This window comes from Bombina bombina, chromosome 2 (genome assembly GCF_027579735.1).
Source record: "Bombina bombina isolate aBomBom1 chromosome 2, aBomBom1.pri, whole genome shotgun sequence".
Lineage (NCBI taxonomy): Eukaryota > Metazoa > Chordata > Amphibia > Anura > Bombinatoridae > Bombina > Bombina bombina.
Window position 1 is genome coordinate 1,438,351,668 of NC_069500.1, and position 20,708 is coordinate 1,438,372,375.

General features: G+C 44.7%; 1 protein-coding gene across 1 annotated transcript in view; it reads left to right on the top strand.

Annotated features, from left to right (window-relative positions):
* WDR54 (WD repeat domain 54) overlaps positions 1-20,708 on the top strand; it is a 258,021-nt gene that overhangs the window by 37,356 nt on the left and 199,957 nt on the right. Inside the window, exon 4 of the mRNA XM_053700368.1 lies at positions 3,936-3,992. Within this exon, the coding sequence (XP_053556343.1) occupies positions 3,936-3,992 (57 nt within the window). The remainder of the gene's footprint in view (positions 1-3,935; positions 3,993-20,708) is intronic.

Consider the following 20,708-nt stretch of genomic DNA (forward strand, 5'->3'; position numbering starts at 1 on the left):
TGTCTGTGTCACTGTGTCACCTGCAGGGAAGGGACTGACCCCATGTCCTATAGCTGCCTCTTGTCTGTGTCACTGTAACTCTGCAGGGGAGGGACAGACCCCATGTCCTATAGCTGCCTCTTGTCTGTGTCACTGTGTCACCTGCAGGGAAGGGACAGACCCTGTGTCCTTTAGCTGCCTCTTGTCTGTGTCACTGTGTCACCTGCAGGGGAGGGACAGACCCCATGTCATATAGTTCCCTCCTGTCTGTGTTACTGTGTCACCTGCAGGGAAGGGACAGACCCCGTGTCCTATAGCTCCCTCCTCTCTGTGTCACCTGCAGGTGAGGGACAGACCCCATGTCCTATTGCTCCCTCCTGTCTGTGTCACCTGCAGGGGAAGGACAGACCCCATGTCCTATAGCTCCCTCCTCTCTGTGTCACTGTGTCACCCGCAGGAGAAGGACAGACCTCGTGTCCTATAGCTCCCTCCTCTCTGTGTCACTGTGTCACCCGCAGGAGAAGGACAGACCCCATGTCCTATAGCTCCCTCCTCTCTGTGTCACTGTGTCACCCGCAGGAGAAGGACAGACCCCGTGTCCTATAGCTCCCTCCTCTCTGTGTCACTGTGTCACCCGCAGGAGAAGGACAGACCCCGTGTCCTATAGCTCCCTCCTCTCTGTGTCACTGTGTCACCCGCAGGAGAAGGACAGACCCCATGTCCTATAGCTCCCTCCTCTCTGTGTCACCTGCAGGGGAAGGACAGACCCCATGCCCTATAGTTCTCTCCTCTCTGTGTAACCTGCAGGGAAGGGACAGACCCCGTGTCATATAGCTCCCTCCTCTCTGTGTCACTTGCAGCGTAAGGACAGACCCCATGCCCTATAGCTCCCTCCTCTCTGTGTCACCTGCAGAGGAAGGGACAGACCCCATGTCCTATAGCTCCCTCCTCTCTGTGTCCCCTGCAGAGGATGGACAGACCCCATGTCCTATAGCTCCCTCCTCTCTGTGTCACTTGCAGCGTAAGGACAGACCCCATGCCCTATAGCTCCCTCCTCTCTGTGTCACTTGCAGGGGAAGGACAGACCCCATGCCCTATAGCTCCCTCCTGTCTGTGTCCCCTGCAGAGGAAGGACAGACCCCATGTCCTATAGCTCCCTCCTCTCTGTGTCACCTGCAGAGGAGGGACAGACCCCATGCCGTATAGCTCCCTCCTCTCTGTGTCACCTGCAGAGGAAGGACAGACCCCATGTCCTATAGCTCCCTCCTCTCTGTGTCACTTGCAGCGTAAGGACAGACCCCATGTCCTATAGCTCCCTCCTCTCTGTGTCACTTGCAGGGGAAGGACAGACCCCATGCCCTATAGCTCCCTCCTCTCTGTGTCACTTGCAGGGGAAGGACAGACCCCATGCCCTATAGCTCCCTCCTCTCTGTGTCACCTGCAGAGGAAGGACAGACCCCATGTCCTATAGCTCCCTCCTCTCTGTGTCACCTGCAGGGGAAGGACAGACCCCATGTCCTATAGCTCCCTCCTCTCTGTGTCACCTGCAAGGGAAGGACAGACCCCATGTCCTATAGCTCCCTCCTCTCTGTGTCACCTGCAGAGGAAGAACAGACCCCATGTCCTATAGCTCCCTCCTCTCTGTGTCACTTGCAGGGGAAGGACAGACCCCATACCCTATAGCTCCCTCCTGTCTGTGTCACCTGCAGAAGAAGGACAGACCCCATGCCCTATAGCTCCCTCCTCTCTGTGTCACCTGCAGAGGAAGGACAGACCCCATGCCCTATAGCTCCCTCCTCTCTGTGTCACCTGCAGAGGAAGGACAGACCCCATGCCCTATAGCTCCCTCCTCTCTGTGTCACCTGCAGGGGAAGGACAGACTTCATGTCCTATAGCTCCCTCCTCTCTGTGTCACCTGCAGGGGAAGGACAGACCCCATGCCCTATAGCTCCCTCCTGTCTGTGTCCCCTGCAGGGGAAGGACAGACCCCATGCCCTATAGCTCCCTCCTCTCTGCGTCAACTGCAGAGGAAGGACAGACCCCATGCCCTATAGCTCCCTCCTCTCTGTGTCACCTGCAGGGGAAGGACAGACCCCATGCCCTCTAGCTCCCTCCTCTCTGTGTCACCTGCAGGGGAAGGACAGACCCCATGCCTTATAGCTCCCTCCTCTCTGTGTCACCTGCAGAGGAAGGACAGACCCCATGCCCTATAGCTCCCTCCTCTCTGTGTCACTTGCAGAGGAAGGACAGACCCCATGTCCTATAGCTCCCTCCTCTCTGTGTCACCTGCAGGGGAAGGACAGACCCCATGCCGTATAGCTCCCTCCTCTCTGCGTCACCTGCAGGGGAAGGACAGACCCCATGTCCTATAGCTCCCTCCTGTCTGTGTCCCCTGCAGGGGAAGGACAGACCCCATGCCCTAGAGCTCCCTCCTCTCTGTGTCACCTACAGAGGAAGGGCAGACCCCATGCCCTATAGCTCCCTCCTCTCTGTGTCACCTGCAGAGGAAGGACAGACCCCATGCCCTATAGCTCCCTCCTCTCTGTGTCACCTGCAGAGGAAGGACAGACCCCATGCCCTATAGCTCCCTCCTCTCTGTGTCACCTGCAGGGGAAGGACAGACCCCATGCCCTATAGCTCCCTCCTCTCTGTGTCACCTGCAGAGGAAGGACAGACCCCATGTCCTATAGCTCCCTCCTCTCTGTGTCACTTGCAGGGGAAGGACAGACCCCATACCCTATAGCTCCCTCCTGTCTGTGTCACCTGCAGAAGAAGGACAGACCCCATGCCCTATAGCTCGCTCCTCTCTGTGTCACCTGCAGAGGAAGGACAGACCCCATGCCCTATAGCTCCCTCCTCTCTGTGTCACCTGCAGGGGAAGGACAGACCCCATGCCCTATAGCTCGCTCCTCTCTGTGTCACCTGCAGGGGAAAGACAGACTTCATGTCCTATAGCTCCCTCCTCTCTGTGTCACCTGCAGGGGAAGGACAGACCCCATGCCCTATAGCTCCCTCCTCTCTGTGTCACCTGCAGAGGAAGGACAGACCCCATGCCCTATAGCTCCCTCCTCTCTGTGTCACCTGCAGAGGAAGGACAGACCCCATGCCCTATAGCTCCCTCCTCTCTGTGTCACCTGCAGGGGAGGGACAGACCCCATGCCCTATACCTCCCTCCTCTCTGTGTCACCTGCAGAGGAAGGACAGACCCCATGCCCTATAGCTCCCTCCTCTCTGTGTCACCTGCAGAGGAAGGACAGACCCCATGTCCTAAGCTCTCTCCAGTCTGTATCACCAGAAGCAGTAGGCCATTGTGTAACTATTTATTGTCTGTTTCTTGTTCCTACAGCTCAGGCAGTGTTTGCCCGGGGTATTGCTGCTGCCAGCGGACAGACCCCATGCCCTATAGCTCGCTCCTCTCTGTGTCACCTGCAGGGGAAAGACAGACTTCATGTCCTATAGCTCCCTCCTCTCTGTGTCACCTGCAGGGGAAGGACAGACCCCATGCCCTATAGCTCCCTCCTCTCTGTGTCACCTGCAGAGGAAGGACAGACCCCATGCCCTATAGCTCCCTCCTCTCTGTGTCACCTGCAGAGGAAGGACAGACCCCATGCCCTATAGCTCCCTCCTCTCTGTGTCACCTGCAGGGGAGGGACAGACCCCATGCCCTATACCTCCCTCCTCTCTGTGTCACCTACAGAGGAAGGGCAGACCCCATGCCCTATAGCTCCCTCCTCTCTGTGTCACCTGCAGAGGAAGGACAGACCCCATGCCCTATAGCTCCCTCCTCTCTGTGTCACCTGCAGAGGAAGGACAGACCCCATGCCCTATAGCTCCCTCCTCTCTGTGTCACCTGCAGAGGAAGGACAGACCCCATGTCCTAAGCTCTCTCCAGTCTGTATCACCAGAAGCAGTAGGCCATTGTGTAACTATTTATTGTCTGTTTCTTGTTCCTACAGCTCAGGCAGTGTTTGCCCGGGGTATTGCTGCTGCCAGCGGACAGTACATTTGTGTAGGTGAGTGACAGGGAGTGGGTGAGATAAGTGAGGCGATACTGAGGTTGCCCTTTGTTCCCCATCTGTGCACTGGGTAAATAACGTCTTTGCTAGTCATTATGAAGTAGCCGGGTGAGGGCAGTGTTATATATAAATGTTACTGATTAGAGGTGAAGCGCTAATTTATCATGTGCCCATTTGCGCTCAGTCAGACCTCTGGTTAATTCAAAAAATGTCTGCAAATTTGCCTCAAAATAAACGCCTAGATTTAGAGTTTTGTCGGTAAAGCTTTTTTTCCCAGCGCACCCTTTAAACAACGCTGGTATTTAGAGTTGTCTGAGTGGCTGTGTTAAGCTCAGAAAAGGGAGCCTTGAGAATAATTTGGCGCCACTTCAATCCTCAATACCAGCGTTGCTTACAGTAGCGGCCAGCTTGAAAAACGTGCTCGTGCACGATTCCCCCATAGAAAACAATGGGGCATTTTGAGCTGAAAAAAAACCCTAACACCTACAAAAAAGCAGCGTTCAGCTCCTAACGCAGCCCCATTGTTTCCTATGGGGAAACACTTCCTAAGTCTGCACCTAACACCCTAACATGTACCCCGAGTCTAAACACCCCTAGCCTTACATTTATTAACCCCTAATCTGCCGCCCCCGCTATCGCTGACACCTGCATTTTATTATTAACCCCTAATCTGCCGACCGGACCTCGCCGCCACTATAATAAATGTATTAACCGCTAAACCGCCGCACTCCCGCCTCGCAAACACTATAATAAATTGTATTAACCCCTAATCTGCCCTCCCTAACATAGCCGCCACCTACCTACAATTATTAACCCCTAATCTCCCGCCCGCAACGTTGCCGCTACTATAATAAATGTATTAACCCCTAAACCTAAGACTAACCCTAACACCCCCCTAACATAAATATAATTTAAATAAAACAAAATAATATTCCTATAATTAAATAAATGAATCCTATTTAAAACTAAATACTTACCTGTAAAATAAACCCTAATATAGCTACAATATAACTAATAGTTACATTGTAGCTATTTTAGGATTTATATTTATTTTACAGGCAACTTTTATTTATTTTAACTAGGTGCAATATCTATTAAATAGTTAGTAGTTAATTTATTTATTGATAGTGTAGTGTTAGGTGTATTTGTAACTTAGGTTAGGATTTATTTTACAGGTAATTTTGTACTTATTTTAACTAGGTAGCTATTAAATAGTTAATAACTATTTAATAGCTATTGTACCTAGTTAAAATAATTACAAAGTTACCTGTAAAATAAATATAAATCCTAAAATAGCTACAATGTAATTATTAGTTATATTGTAGCTATATTAGGGTTTATTTTACAGGTAAGTATTTAGCTTTAAATAGGAATAATTTATTTAATTATAGGAATATTATTTCGTTTTATTTAAATTATATTTATGTTAGGGGGGTGTTAGGGTTAGGGTTAGACTTAGGTTTAGGGGTTAATACATTTATTATAGTAGCGGCGACGTTGCGGGCGGGAGATTAGGGGTTAATACTATTTATTCTAGTGTTTGCGAGGCGGGAGTGCGTTGGTTTAGGGGTTAATACATTTATTATAGTAGCGGTGAGGTTCGGTCGGCAGATTAGGCATTAATAATTGTAGTTAGGTAGCGGAGACGTTGGGGGGGGCAGATTAGGGGTTAATAAATATAATATAGGTGTCGGCGATGTTAGGGGCAGCAGATTAGGGGTTCATAGCTATAATGTAGGTGGCGGCGGTGTCCGGTCGGCAGATTAGGGGTTAAACATTTTTATTAGAGGGTTTGCGATGTGGGGGGGCCTCGGTTTAGGGGTACATAGGTAGTTTATGGGTGTTAGTGTACTTTATAGCACAGTAGTTAGGAGCTTTATGTTCCGGCGTTAGCCCAGAAAGATGTTAACTACTGACTTTTTTTGGCGGTAGGAGTCTTGTCGGTAGAGGCTCTACCGCTCACTTCTTCCAAGACTCCAAATACCAGCGTTATGCAAATCCCATTGAAAAGATAGGATACGCAATTGACGTAAGGGGATCTGCGGTAGCCTGGAGTCGCGGAAAGAAAGTGAGCGGTAGACCCTTTCCTAGCTGACTCTAAATACCAGCGGGCGGTAAAAAGCAGCGTCAGGACCCCTTAACGCTGCTTTTGATGGCTAACGCCAAACTCTAAATCTAGCCGAAAGTGTTGTTTTATTAAAATTAAAAAGTAGCATCTTTTTTAAATAGTAACTGCACAAATCAGTTTTAAGGGGTTAAAGAGAGCGGATATGAAGTGCCTTTACATTGCAGTCTATGGGGACTGTGTTGTTACTATAAATATATATGTGAGTGTATTAGGGCTGCAACTAACGATTATTTTTATAATCGATTAATCGGCCCATTATTTTTTCGATTAATCGACTAATCGGAAGAAAGAAAAAAAATGTTTTCCCTATATTTAAAATAAAAGCCAAGTTATTTTGCCTGCAGCAGAGAAAAGGAGCTCAGATGGTGTTGAGGTGCTTGAGATGCATAAGTAGGGTTTTGCCAATTTCACCAAGGTGGGATATTTATTTTTGTTAACTCTCCACCAATGCAAGTAGCCTCTTAATAAAGTAAGCCTGGACTTTATTGTAACATAAAAAAATATCTATATGCAATGGTAAATAACCAGCTATAAAGTTAGGGAAAAATATATCTAGTCCGCCCTTATAATAACAGATATATACTTAGAGGTTGAATTTGGTACATATTACAATTAATTAAAAATATTTTTAAAAAAAGTCAAAAGCGCTAAGGTCTATATATCAATAACAGGACAAAGCCTTATACATTTATCTATACAGTAAATAATAATAATCAGCAATAATTGTGCAAACAGATAATAGTGAACATCAATTCAAATAACAACTCCCATCAATCTAGGGCTCAGTGTAAATAACAAGCTCAGCACTAAATCATGCAAAGCACGGTCCCTAACCACCCGATTTAATATAAACAATACAAACGATGACTGCTATTATTTCTGGGTAACCCATAAGCCAGGAGTAGTTGTAAACTTAAAAAGAAACTTATACTGTCCGGAAAAAGTGAAAGGTTAGACGTCTGTAGAGGCTTTAGGCTAAGGGCATAACCATAAAACACAATACCCTGTGCAGGAGCTCATTGGAGTGAAGCAGCTGGTGCTGTGCACAGACCAACTAATCGATTATAAGATTCGTTGACAACTATTTTCATAATCGATTATTTTCTATTATATTGATTAGTTGTTGCAGCTCTCCAGTGTATATATATTGATATACATTTATATTTAAACTTTGCTGCCCATCGTTGCGCGACTTACCTCCTTCACTGTGCTCAAGCCAGTTAGGGACAGATATGTAGCAGGGTTAGGCTTGTGATGTCTGCAGTGTGCACTTCCTTATCTTATCACCTTTGCTAAGACCAGTTATGGACAGATATGTAGCAGGGTTAGGCTTGTGATGTTTCAACTGTGCACTTATCACCTCTGCTGAGGCCATTTAGGGACAGACATGTAGCAGGGTTAGGCTTGTGATGTTTGCACTGTGTTCTTCCTTATCTTATCACTTCTGCTGAGGTCAGTTAGGTACAGATATGTAGCAGGGTTAGACTTGTGATGTCTGCACTGTGCACTTCCTTATCTTATCACTTCTGCGGAGGCCAGTTAGGAACAAATATGTAGCAGTGTTAGACTTGTGATGTCTGCACTGTGCACTTCCTTATCTTATCACTTCTGCTGAGGCCAGTTAGGAACAAATATGTAGCAGTGTTAGACTTGTGATGTCTGCAGTGTGCACTTCCTTATCTTACCAGCTCTGCGGAGGACAGTTAGGAACAAATATGTAGCAGGGTTAGGTTTGTGATGTTTGCACTGTGCACTTATCACCTCTGCTGAGGCCAGTTAGGAACAGATATGTAGCAGGGTTAGACTTGTGATGTCTGCACTATGCACTTCCTTATCTTATATCTTATCACTTCTGCTGAGGCCAGTTAGGAACAGATATGTAGCAGGGTTAGACTTGTGATGTCTGCAGTGTGCACTTGCTTATCTCACCAGCTCTGCGGAGGCCAGTTAGGAACATATATGTAGCAGTGTTAGACTTGTGATGTCTGCAGTGTGCACTTCCTTATCTTACCAGCTCTGCGGAGGCCAGTTAGGAACATATATGTAGCAGATTCAGGGAAATAGCTGTGGGGGAGAGTAAAGTTTGGCGTAATGTGCTAGCACCAATTGTGTGCTCATAAGCTGTAAAGGTATGATCAACTGACAGTTATGCAGTGCTCTCTTGAAGCAATCCTGAGCACATAAATACATATAAATAGGAGGAGTGGGGTTCCGTCTGTTCCCTTATCAGACCGGTGCCCCTTATCCACTGTCTCACCGCCGGTACAGAGGTATGTATATATGCATGCACAAGTTCACAACGTGGTTAGCTAGATACAGAACTGTGGGATAAGAAGCAAACTTGTACCTTTAATCCTGCTGTTACCCACCGGAGATCATCCTCTGTCTGCTGCTTGCTGCTTACTGCCGTGTGACTTATGTCTCCACTGGTGAATAATGCCGTGTAGCCCCCAGGGCAGCTTCCTCTCTGAGTGCGGTGTGTGTGTCGCCTCCTTGCCAAACGTCCCTGACAACGAGCAGGCTGTACGGTCAGGTATTGCGCTCACTTCCTGCCTGTGCTCACTCCGGACGGCCAATAGAATCAATGTGAAAGTGATTGAGGAGCACAGGTGTGAATGAGTTGCAACAAAAAGGTTTATTTGAAACGGCTTGCAATGTTACAACGCAAATGAGTGAAACAAATATACAAAGATTAGTATTGAACTAACCAGAAAACAAACAGTGTGAGGGGAGAAAAAAACATACTCCCCGGGGCTAATACATGACTGAACAGAATCTACTGTTAGGAAGCAGACTACAAAAAGGACAGGTATACGCGTTTCAGCAGATTGCCTTACTCATTACCTGATTAAAAGTATATGTGTGTGCTCTTTAAAAAGACTAGTAGGCAGCTTCCCATTGGTTACTAGGGACCCACCCCCTGTTGCTAGGTGTAAACAACAGACCAATCACGATGTTCTGTAGATACACAGAAAATCACTACCAGTGTTTACATTATAACTCCTAAAGTGTTATGTGATAATCTGATAAATAAACATACTAACAAACTACTCATTACTGCATAAATTAAATTAAAGAGGCACCAATTTATCCGAGTTATTTCAACTATCTAGGTAAAGGTGACCAAATGCAGAAAAATACAGATGAGGGTTTGTAATCTAACTATGTCATGTGTTTCATGGGTAATATGCAGTTCATCATTTCTCTTTGATTTAAAGTGGAACTTCTGCTTCCATACACTCTGAAACATAATATAGAAAGTTATATGAGACATGTTATAAAAGACATTATGCAGATAATCATAAAATAAAGTTATTGACTTCTATATTCTAAATATTTTGAATGCACAGATTGGAAACGACACTAATCAGTCATAGATAAAGTCCCTAGAAGGGAAGGTAAAATTCTGGTTATTCCAGTGTAAACATGTATCCATTTGCAAACAGTAGATATTACATCAATAACAATTATGGTCTAAATAACCATGCTGATGGAGGTATTTCGGGAACAGGGGGTCAGGAGGGTGGTGAAAATACGTGGGCAGTAAGCTATAGTTCCACTTACATAAAGCAAACCCAAGATGTTTCTTACTCGGTTTTGGATAAAGAGGCATAAAGAGTGAGCAGAACCTTGGGCTGGGAGAGAGATAAGTAATAACAAGGGAGAATATATTCTCACCAAAAGTTTATTAGGTCATATTCAGAATTAAGACCTTCAGGAACTCTTGTCCTGAGTTTGAAAATCCAAAATACTTCTCTCTCCCCCAGCCTTCGGTCCCTATCTTGTCCTCTCTTCAGTGGGGGGACCTTTTCTATGATGGTCCAAGAGAAGTTAGAGGTATCTTTAGCGTGTATACCTGCAAAATGTTGTACCAGTGGGGTGGATAATACTCCTGCCCTAATATCTGCTAAATGTTCCTTTATTCGAACCCTAGCTTCCCTGGTCGTGAGACCCACATATTGAAGGGAACAATTCCTACAACTAATGACATATATCACATAGGTAGATCTACAGTTTAGACATGTGTCTATTCCAAATACCTGGCCAGTTGTTAGTGAATTGAACTGATTTCCTGTTGTCACTTTCTCGCATGCCACGCAAGTTCGATGGTGGCAGCGGAAAGTGCCCTTACAGCTCAACCATGATGACACATTTTGGCCTTGTGTTTTCAACCTAGTGGGTGCTATTAGGTTGCCTATGGTTTTATTCTTCTTGTAGGATACTCTCAAGCCTCTCTCTACTACCTCCTTCAATCTGTCATCAGCAGACAGCATGCAGAAGTTTCTTTTGATGATTTGACAAATATCATCATATTGTTTAGAGTATTCTGTTAGGAAAATGATCTTATCATCTGTCCTCTGTTGCGGACTCAGTCTTTCCCTTGAAGCTCTAGAAGGTCCAAGGAGTTTGTCCCTAGGTATACTCTCTACAATATTCCTAGCCTTAGAAATGACCGAATTCTTATAGCCTCTCTCCCTAAGCCTCCTCTCTAGGTCATCCGCCTGTTTATTGTAAACTGCTGCATCGCTGCAGTTTCTCTTCAGGCGGATGAACTGTCCCTTTGCAACCCCCTTGAATACTCCTTGCGGGTGACAACTTTTTGCGTGTAGAAGGGAATTTCCCGAGATTGGCTTCCGATAGGTTTCTGAGGCTATTGTCTGTCCTGGCTCACCTATCAATGTTACGTCTAGAAAGTTTATACTTCTACTCTGTACTTCATGGGTAAAGTGGATTCCCATGGCGTCATCATCAAGGCTGTCCAGAAAGATCTGTAGGTCAGACCTATTGCCCCTCCATATGAACAAGAGGTCATCTATAAAACGGCCATACCAAATGATACATCCTTTGTGGGGATTGCCATCTCCAAAGACGTGGGACAGCTCCCACCAACCCATGAACAGGTTGGCATATGAGGGGGCAAACTTTGCCCCCATCGCTGTCCCACGCCTTTGGAGAAAGAAATCCCCCCCAAATTCAAAATAATTGTGGCTCAATAGAAAATGTGTTACCTCTACTACGTAGTCCACAAAGGCAGAGTCTGACCCCCAGTATCTTTCCATAAAGAAGCGAATAGCCTCCAATCCCCTCTCATGTGGAATGGAGGTATAGAGTGACCTTACGTCAGCTGTTACCCATAAGAAATCTTCAGCCCACTTCACACGTGAGAGGAGATTAAGGACATGCTTAGTGTCTGAAAGGAAGCTCCAAAGTGAGCTCACCATTGGTTGCAGCACCTGATCAAGCCACTCTGACAGGTGCTCCAGGAGGGAGCCAATTCCACTTACAATTGGCCTCCCCTGCACATTCTGGACAGACTTGTGTACTTTGGGCAAGTGATTGAAGGTAGGTATTGCTGGGTTGGACACCATCAGGTAATCCCTTGTGTTGTCATCAATAATGCCCATCTCTACTCCATTATCTACAAGGGAGGCCAACTGCCGCCGATAGAGCCTTGTAGGGTCACCTGCCAGAGTGGCATAATCATCCTGATTACTCAGTTGTCTATAAGCCTCATCCCTGAACTCCTCTGTACTAAGTACTACTATAGTACCCCCCTTATCGGCGGCCCTCACCACAATACTAGCATTGTTAGCCAAGCTATCCAACGCTTTCTTGTGGTTAACAGAAATGTTTCGTTTTTGACCTCTTGTAGAGCTATAATATAACCTGGTGAGGTCTTGCTCTACCCTTTGCTGGAATTTCTCAAGAATTGATCCCCTATTATGTAGGGGATAAAAAGTTGACTTACATTTGAAAGATGGTACTCGAATTGGCATCCCAGTAGTGTGATCACCCCCTGTTGCCCCCAATGTTTCCAGGGTTCTAATATCACAATACTCCTGAAATTCAAGGTCCCCTCCATCCCCATCCCCCCTGATTTCCAGAGGCCTATACATAGGAATGGATTCGGGACTCTCACAAACTCCAGCCTGTTGGGAGTGGTAGAACTTTTTTAATGTTAACTTCCTTATTAACTTGTTCACATCAAGCAAAGTTCTAAACAGATCAAAGTCCACATCTGGTGTGAATGATAGTCCCAGACTGAGTACCTCTAATTCGTACTTATTAAGTACCTGGTCTGACAGATTCAGAACATTCTGTAGTTGCCCCTTCGTCGGCCCTTTCTCTGGGGGTATCTCCTCTGATCTTTGAACTGGACGCTTGGTTCCATTCTTTCTCCTCCCCCCCCGTCTGGTGTTCTTTGGGGGGCCCGAAAAACCTGTTCCAATTGGGCATTTTCCGTCTCTCTGGTATCCCTTGAGGTTGCTCCTACACATTCTTGTTCTTCTCTGTAATGTGAATGTGACTGGACTGTCTGGGTCTTGAGTATAGGGGGTGGGAGCACCGTTGCTATTGTGCTCTCTTTGGGTCTTGTTGCCTGTTCTCTTGGTGGTAGCTCTTCCCCACCAGATCCAGAACCCTCGTCATATGACTCCCCCTCACTCTCATAGAAATTGACCCTTCTTCCTCTGTTTCGCCTTTGCCTATTCCTTCCCCTCTGTTGGTTTGGAAAGTATGAATTCTTATTATGATCCTTTTTCAAAAGGTACCTATCCCTCTTGTTCCAAATATATACCCGATTCAAATCATAATCTGATTGATCACGCAGGTATTTATTGTGTTTCACTTCTAGAAGTAAGGTTTTAGCCTCCGCTATGACTTGTTGTAGTGTCGTATCAAACTTAATATAGCTTGCCTCTTTGCTTCTGTTGTTGAGTTCCCTTTGGATTTCCTTTATTTTGGTTGCTAGTTCATCCAATGATTTCCTCTTAAACTCACATATTAAGTCCATTAATTTAAGTGAGCAAGTGGTCAGATGGCCATTCCAAAGCTCAATGAATACCTTATCATCCGTTATGAATGTGGGGAATTTGTTCAGACGTAACCCCCTAGGTATAATGCCCAGTTCTTGATATTTTATCAGGGTTTTTATGTCCCAACTCAGTTTATTCTCCTTTAATAGAAGGAACTCCAGTTCCTCAAACAGAGCAGCTAAGCTATAGTGAGATTTATCAGTCGAAAAAACTTTATTATAATCCCCTTGGATCGTATCTCTTTCCTGTGCATTCCTTAGAGAGAATAATAACTTTGGAGTTTCATCATTATTAGCCCCCTCACTCATGCCTGACCGTTACAGCACTGATATTATTTGAAAAATAATGATTCAAATCACTATTTTTGAATCATTATTTTTCAAATAATATCAGTGCTGTAACGGTCAGGCATGAGTGAGGGGGCTAATAATGATGAAACTCCAAAGTTATTATTCTCTCTAAGGAATGCACAGGAAAGAGATACGATCCAAGGGGATTATAATAAAGTTTTTTCGACTGATAAATCTCACTATAGCTTAGCTGCTCTGTTTGAGGAACTGGAGTTCCTTCTATTAAAGGAGAATAAACTGAGTTGGGACATAAAAACCCTGATAAAATATCAAGAACTGGGCATTATACCTAGGGGGTTACGTCTGAACAAATTCCCCACATTCATAACGGATGATAAGGTATTCATTGAGCTTTGGAATGGCCATCTGACCACTTGCTCACTTAAATTAATGGACTTAATACGTGAGTTTAAGAGGAAATCATTGGATGAACTAGCAACCAAAATAAAGGAAATCCAAAGGGAACTCAACAACAGAAGCAAAGAGGCAAGCTATATTAAGTTTGATACGACACTACAACAAGTCATAGCGGAGGCTAAAACCTTACTTCTAGAAGTGAAACACAATAAATACCTGCGTGATCAATCAGATTATGATTTGAATCGGGTATATATTTGGAACAAGAGGGATAGGTACCTTTTGAAAAAGGATCATAATAAGAATTCATACTTTCCAAACCAACAGAGGGGAAGGAATAGGCAAAGGCGAAACAGAGGAAGAAGGGTCAATTTCTATGAGAGTGAGGGGGAGTCATATGACGAGGGTTCTGGATCTGGTGGGGAAGAGCTACCACCAAGAGAACAGGCAACAAGACCCAAAGAGAGCACAATAGCAACGGTGCTCCCACCCCCTATACTCAAGACCCAGACAGTCCAGTCACATTCACATTACAGAGAAGAACAAGAATGTGTAGGAGCAACCTCAAGGGATACCAGAGAGACGGAAAATGCCCAATTGGAACAGGTTTTTCGGGCCCCCCAAAGAACACCAGACGGGGGGGGAGGAGAAAGAATGGAACCAAGCGTCCAGTTCAAAGATCAGAGGAGATACCCCCAGAGAAAGGGCCGACGAAGGGGCAACTACAGAATGTTCTGAATCTGTCAGACCAGGTACTTAATAAGTACGAATTAGAGGTACTCAGTCTGGGACTATCATTCACACCAGATGTGGACTTTGATCTGTTTAGAACTTTGCTTGATGTGAACAAGTTAATAAGGAAGTTAACATTAAAAAAGTTCTACCACTCCCAACAGGCTGGAGTTTTGTGAGAGTCCCGAATCCATTCCTATGTATAGGCCTCTGGAAATCAGGGGGGATGGGGATGGAGGGGACCTTGAATTTCAGGAGTATTGTGATATTAGAACCCTGGAAACATTGGGGGCAACAGGGGGTGATCACACTACTGGGATGCCAATTCGAGTACCATCTTTCAAATGTAAGTCAACTTTTTATCCCCTACATAATAGGGGATCAATTCTTGAGAAATTCCAGCAAAGGGTAGAGCAAGACCTCACCAGGTTATTTTATAGCTCTACAAGAGGTCAAAAACGAAACATTTCTGTTAACCACAAGAAAGCGTTGGATAGCTTGGCTAACAATGCTAGTATTGTGGTGAGGGCCGCCGATAAGGGGGGTACTATAGTAGTACTTAGTACAGAGGAGTTCAGGGATGAGGCTTATAGACAACTGAGTAATCAGGATGATTATGCCACTCTGGCAGGTGACCCTACAAGGCTCTATCGGCGGCAGTTGGCCTCCCTTGTAGATAATGGAGTAGAGATGGGCATTATTGATGACAACACAAGGGATTACCTGATGGTGTCCAACCCAGCAATACCTACCTTCAATCACTTGCCCAAAGTACACAAGTCTGTCCAGAATGTGCAGGGGAGGCCAATTGTAAGTGGAATTGGCTCCCTCCTGGAGCACCTGTCAGAGTGGCTTGATCAGGTGCTGCAACCAATGGTGAGCTCACTTTGGAGCTTCCTTTCAGACACTAAGCATGTCCTTAATCTCCTCTCACGTGTGAAGTGGGCTGAAGATTTCTTATGGGTAACAGCTGACGTAAGGTCACTCTATACCTCCATTCCACATGAGAGGGGATTGGAGGCTATTCGCTTCTTTATGGAAAGATACTGGGGGTCAGACTCTGCCTTTGTGGACTACGTAGTAGAGGTAACACATTTTCTATTGAGCCACAATTATTTTGAATTTGGGGGGGATTTCTTTCTCCAAAGGCGTGGGACAGCGATGGGGGCGAAGTTTGCCCCCTCATATGCCAACCTGTTCATGGGTTGGTGGGAGCTGTCCCACGTCTTTGGAGATGGCAATCCCCACAAAGGATGTATCATTTGGTATGGCCGTTTTATAGGTGACCTCTTGTTCATATGGAGGGGCAATAGGTCTGACCTACAGATCTTTCTGGACAGCCTTGATGATGACGCCATGGGAATCCACTTTACCCATGAAGTACAGAGTAGAAGTATAAACTTTCTAGACGTAACATTGATAGGTGAGCCAGGACAGACAATAGCCTCAGAAACCTATCGGAAGCCAATCTCGGGAAATTCCCTTCTACACGCAAAAAGTTGTCACCCGCAAGGAGTATTCAAGGGGGTTGCAAAGGGACAGTTCATCCGCCTGAAGAGAAACTGCAGCGATGCAGCAGTTTACAATAAACAGGCGGATGACCTAGAGAGGAGGCTTAGGGAGAGAGGCTATAAGAATTCGGTCATTTCTAAGGCTAGGAATATTGTAGAGAGTATACCTAGGGACAAACTCCTTGGACCTTCTAGAGCTTCAAGGGAAAGACTGAGTCCGCAACAGAGGACAGATGATAAGATCATTTTCCTAACAGAATACTCTAAACAATATGATGATATTTGTCAAATCATCAAAAGAAACTTCTGCATGCTGTCTGCTGATGACAGATTGAAGGAGGTAGTAGAGAGAGGCTTGAGAGTATCCTACAAGAAGAATAAAACCATAGGCAACCTAATAGCACCCACTAGGTTGAAAACACAAGGCCAAAATGTGTCATCATGGTTGAGCTGTAAGGGCACTTTCCGCTGCCACCATCGAACTTGCGTGGCATGCGAGAAAGTGACAACAGGAAATCAGTTCAATTCACTAACAACTGGCCAGGTATTTGGAATAGACACATGTCTAAACTGTAGATCTACCTATGTGATATATGTCATTAGTTGTAGGAATTGTTCCCTTCAATATGTGGGTCTCACGACCAGGGAAGCTAGGGTTCGAATAAAGGAACATTTAGCAGATATTAGGGCAGGAGTATTATCCACCCCACTGGTACAACATTTTGCAGGTATACACGCTAAAGATACCTCTAACTTCTCTTGGACCATCATAGAAAAGGTCCCCCCACTGAAGAGAGGACAAGATAGGGACCGAAGGCTGGGGGAGAGAGAAGTATTTTGGATTTTCAAACTCAGGACAAGAGTTCCTGAAGGTCTTAATTCTGAATATGACCTAATAAACTTTTGGTGAGAATATATTCTCCCTTGTTATTACTTATCTCTCTCCCAGCCCAAGGTTCTGCTCACTCTTTATGCCTCTTTATCCAAAACCGAGTAAGAAACATCTTGGGTTTGCTTTATGTAAGTGGAACTATAGCTTACTGCCCACGTATTTTCACCACCCTCCTGACCCCCTGTTCCCGAAATACCTCCATCAGCATGGTTATTTAGACCATAATTGTTATTGATGTAATATCTACTGTTTGCAAATGGATACATGTTTACACTGGAATAACCAGAATTTTACCTTCCCTTCTAGGGACTTTATCTATGACTGATTAGTGTCGTTTCCAATCTGTGCATTCAAAATATTTAGAATATAGAAGTCAATAACTTTATTTTATGATTATCTGCATAATGTCTTTTATAACATGTCTCATATAACTTTCTATATTATGTTTCAGAGTGTATGGAAGCAGAAGTTCCACTTTAAATCAAAGAGAAATGATGAACTGCATATTACCCATGAAACACATGACATAGTTAGATTACAAACCCTCATCTGTATTTTTCTGCATTTGGTCACCTTTACCTAGATAGTTGAAATAACTCGGATAAATTGGTGCCTCTTTAATTTAATTTATGCAGTAATGAGTAGTTTGTTAGTATGTTTATTTATCAGATTATCACATAACACTTTAGGAGTTATAATGTAAACACTGGTAGTGATTTTCTGTGTATCTACAGAACATCGTGATTGGTCTGTTGTTTACACCTAGCAACAGGGGGTGGGTCCCTAGTAACCAATGGGAAGCTGCCTACTAGTCTTTTTAAAGAGCACACACATATACTTTTTAATCAGGTAATGAGTAAGGCAATCTGCTGAAACGCGTATACCTGTCCTTTTTGTAGTCTGCTTCCTAACAGTAGATTCTGTTCAGTCATGTATTAGCCCCGGGGAGTATGTTTTTTTCTCCCCTCACACTGTTTGTTTTCTGGTTAGTTCAATACTAATCTTTGTATATTTGTTTCACTCATTTGCGTTGTAACATTGCAAGCCGTTTCAAATAAACCTTTTTGTTGCAACTCATTCACACCTGTGCTCCTCAATCACTTTCATATATGTAGCAGTGTTAGACTTGTGATGTCTGCAGTGTGCACTTCCTTATCTTACCAGCTCTGCGGAGGCCAGTTAGGGACAGATTTCTTTCCTATGACATGGAGAGTCCACGACGTCATTCCAATTACTAGTGGGATATTCAACTCCTGGCCAGCAGGAGAAGGCAAAGAGCACCCCAGAAAATCTGTTAAGTGTCACTTTCCTTACTTATAATCCCCAGTCATTCTCTTTGCCTCTGTCAATGGAGATTGTGCAAAGTTGGTGTCTGAAGATATTTAATCTTTCCCTGCAAGCAAGGATTGGGGTCTAGCTGTGTCCACGTCAGTCTCTTCAGTAAGAGTAGTGGTGTCTTTTAGCAGTTAGAAGGTGGCGAGGTGGTCTTTGCTTTACTTTTAACACTTTGCTACCCCAGGGTTGGTTACTCTGTCCTTTCTTATTCTCCAGGTCCCTGTCAGTGGCCGGATGAGGCTGGCAGACCTGCAGCTGTTGTCTGCTCCACAACAGAAGACTCTGGAGGGTCCTTTTCTATTGTCCGGGGGACTTTGTAGTGGGTGCCCTATTAAATTCCCTGCTAGTGGGTCTGAATAAGAATATATCTCCTGTGCTCAGGATATTTTTATGGCTTGGGGGGTTTCACTACTCCTGCTACAGTTAAACGGACTCCCTTAGTGAGGGGAGGGTGTCTGTAGCAACTTTATCCAGTGGCCGTATCCTTATGGGGTTTCTTTGTTCCTTTCTACTTCTGCCTTTATGTTCCGGTTTCACGTAGGGGTTTTTACCTTTTATTGGTAAAGCGGAACGGGCTGTATAGTTTCTTACAGTGTCTTGCGACATAAGTTACTGGCCTTTTTATTCCTAACTCCCTCATATTGTAGGAGACGCGTATCTATGTGAATCGCTGCTCCAAGCTTTCTCAGTGTTTGAGCGGCGGGAGGGTAATGTTTTTTCTCCTGACTAGGACGGGGTTGTTTGTGACGCACTTGTCAAACAACCGTCGCGGGAGACAAGATGGTGCGAGGTGTGGGGCTGCGCTGTCTGATCTCGCTAAGGAATTATCAGGTCGTATGTATTTCTCTTGTTAAGTGTATCCAGTCCACGGATCATCCATTACTTGTGGGATATTCTACTTCCCAACAGGAAGTTGCAAGAGGATCACCCACAGCAGAGCTGCTATATAGCTCCTCCCCTCACTGTCATATCCAGTCATTCTCTTGCAACTCTCAACTAAGATGGAGGTCGTAAGAGGACTGTGGTGTTTTATACTTAGTTTATTTCTTCAATCAAAAGTTTGTTATTTTTAAATGGTACCGGAGTGTACTGTTTATCTCAGGCAGTATTTAGAAGAAGAATCTGCCTGCGTTTTCTATGATCTTAGCAGAAGTAACTAAGATCCTTTGCTGTTCTCACATATTCTGAGGAGTGAGGTAACTTCAGAGGGGGAATAGCGTGCAGGTTTTCCTGCAATAAGGTATGTGCAGTTAAAATATTTGCTAGAAAATGCTGCTGATACCGAAGTAATGTAAGTAAAGCCTTAAATGCAGTGATAGCGACTGGTATCAGGCTTATTAATAGAGATACATACTCTTATAAAAGTGTATTTTAAAACGTTTGCTGGCATATTTAATAGTTTTTTACATATGTTTGGTGATAAAACTTATTGGGGCCTAGTTTTTTCCACATGGCTGGCTTGAATTTTGCCTAGAAACAGTTCCCTGAGGCTTCCCACTGTTGTAATATGAGTGGGAGGGGCCTATTTTAGCGTTTTTTTTGCACAGCAAAAATTACAGACACAGACATCCAGCTTCTTCCTGCATGATCCAGGACTTCTCTGAAGGGCTCAAAAGGCTTCAAAAGTCGTATTGAGGGAGGTAAAAAGCCACAGTAGAGCTGTGGCAGTTGTTGTGACTGTTTAAAAAAACGTTTTTGTCATTTGTTATTCCGTTTTTGGTATTAAGGGGTTAATCATCCATTTGCAAGTGGGTGCAATGCTCTGCTAACTTATTACATACACTGTAAAAATTTCGTTAGTGTAACTGCATTTTTTCACTGTTATTTCAAAATTTGGGAAATTTGTGTTTCTTAAAGGCGCAGTAACGTTTTTTATATTGCTTGTAAACTTGTTTTAAAGTGTTTTCCAAGCTTGCTAGTCTCGTTGCTAGTCTGTTTAAACATGTCTGACACAGAGGAACCTACTTGTTCATTATGTTTGAAAGCCATGGTGGAGCCCCATAGGAGAATGTGTACTAAATGTATTGATTTCACCTTAAACAGTAAAGATCAGTCTTTATCTATAAAAGAATTATCACCAGAGGGTTCTGTCGAGGGGGAAGTTATGCCGACTAACTCTCCCCACGTGTCAGACCCTTCGCCTCCCGCTCAGGGGACGCACGCTAATATGGCGCCAATTACATCAGGGACGCCCATAGCGATTACCTTGCAGGACATGGCTACAATCATGAATAATACCCTATCAGAGGTATTATCTAGATTGCCTGAATTAAGAGGCAAGCGCGATAGCTCTGGGGTTAGGAGAGATACAGAGCGCGCAAATGCTGTTAGAGCCATGTCTGATACTGCGTCACAGTATGCAGAACATGAGGACGGAGAGCTTCAGTCTGTGGGTGACATCTCTGACTCGGGGAAACCTGATTCAGAGATTTCTAATTTTAAATTTAAGCTTGAGAACCTCCGTGTATTGCTTGGGGAGGTATTAGCTGCTCTGAATGACTGTAACACAGTTGCAATTCCAGAGAAATTGTGTAGGCTGGATAGATACTATGCGGTGCCGGTGTGTACTGACGTTTTTCCTATACCTAAAAGG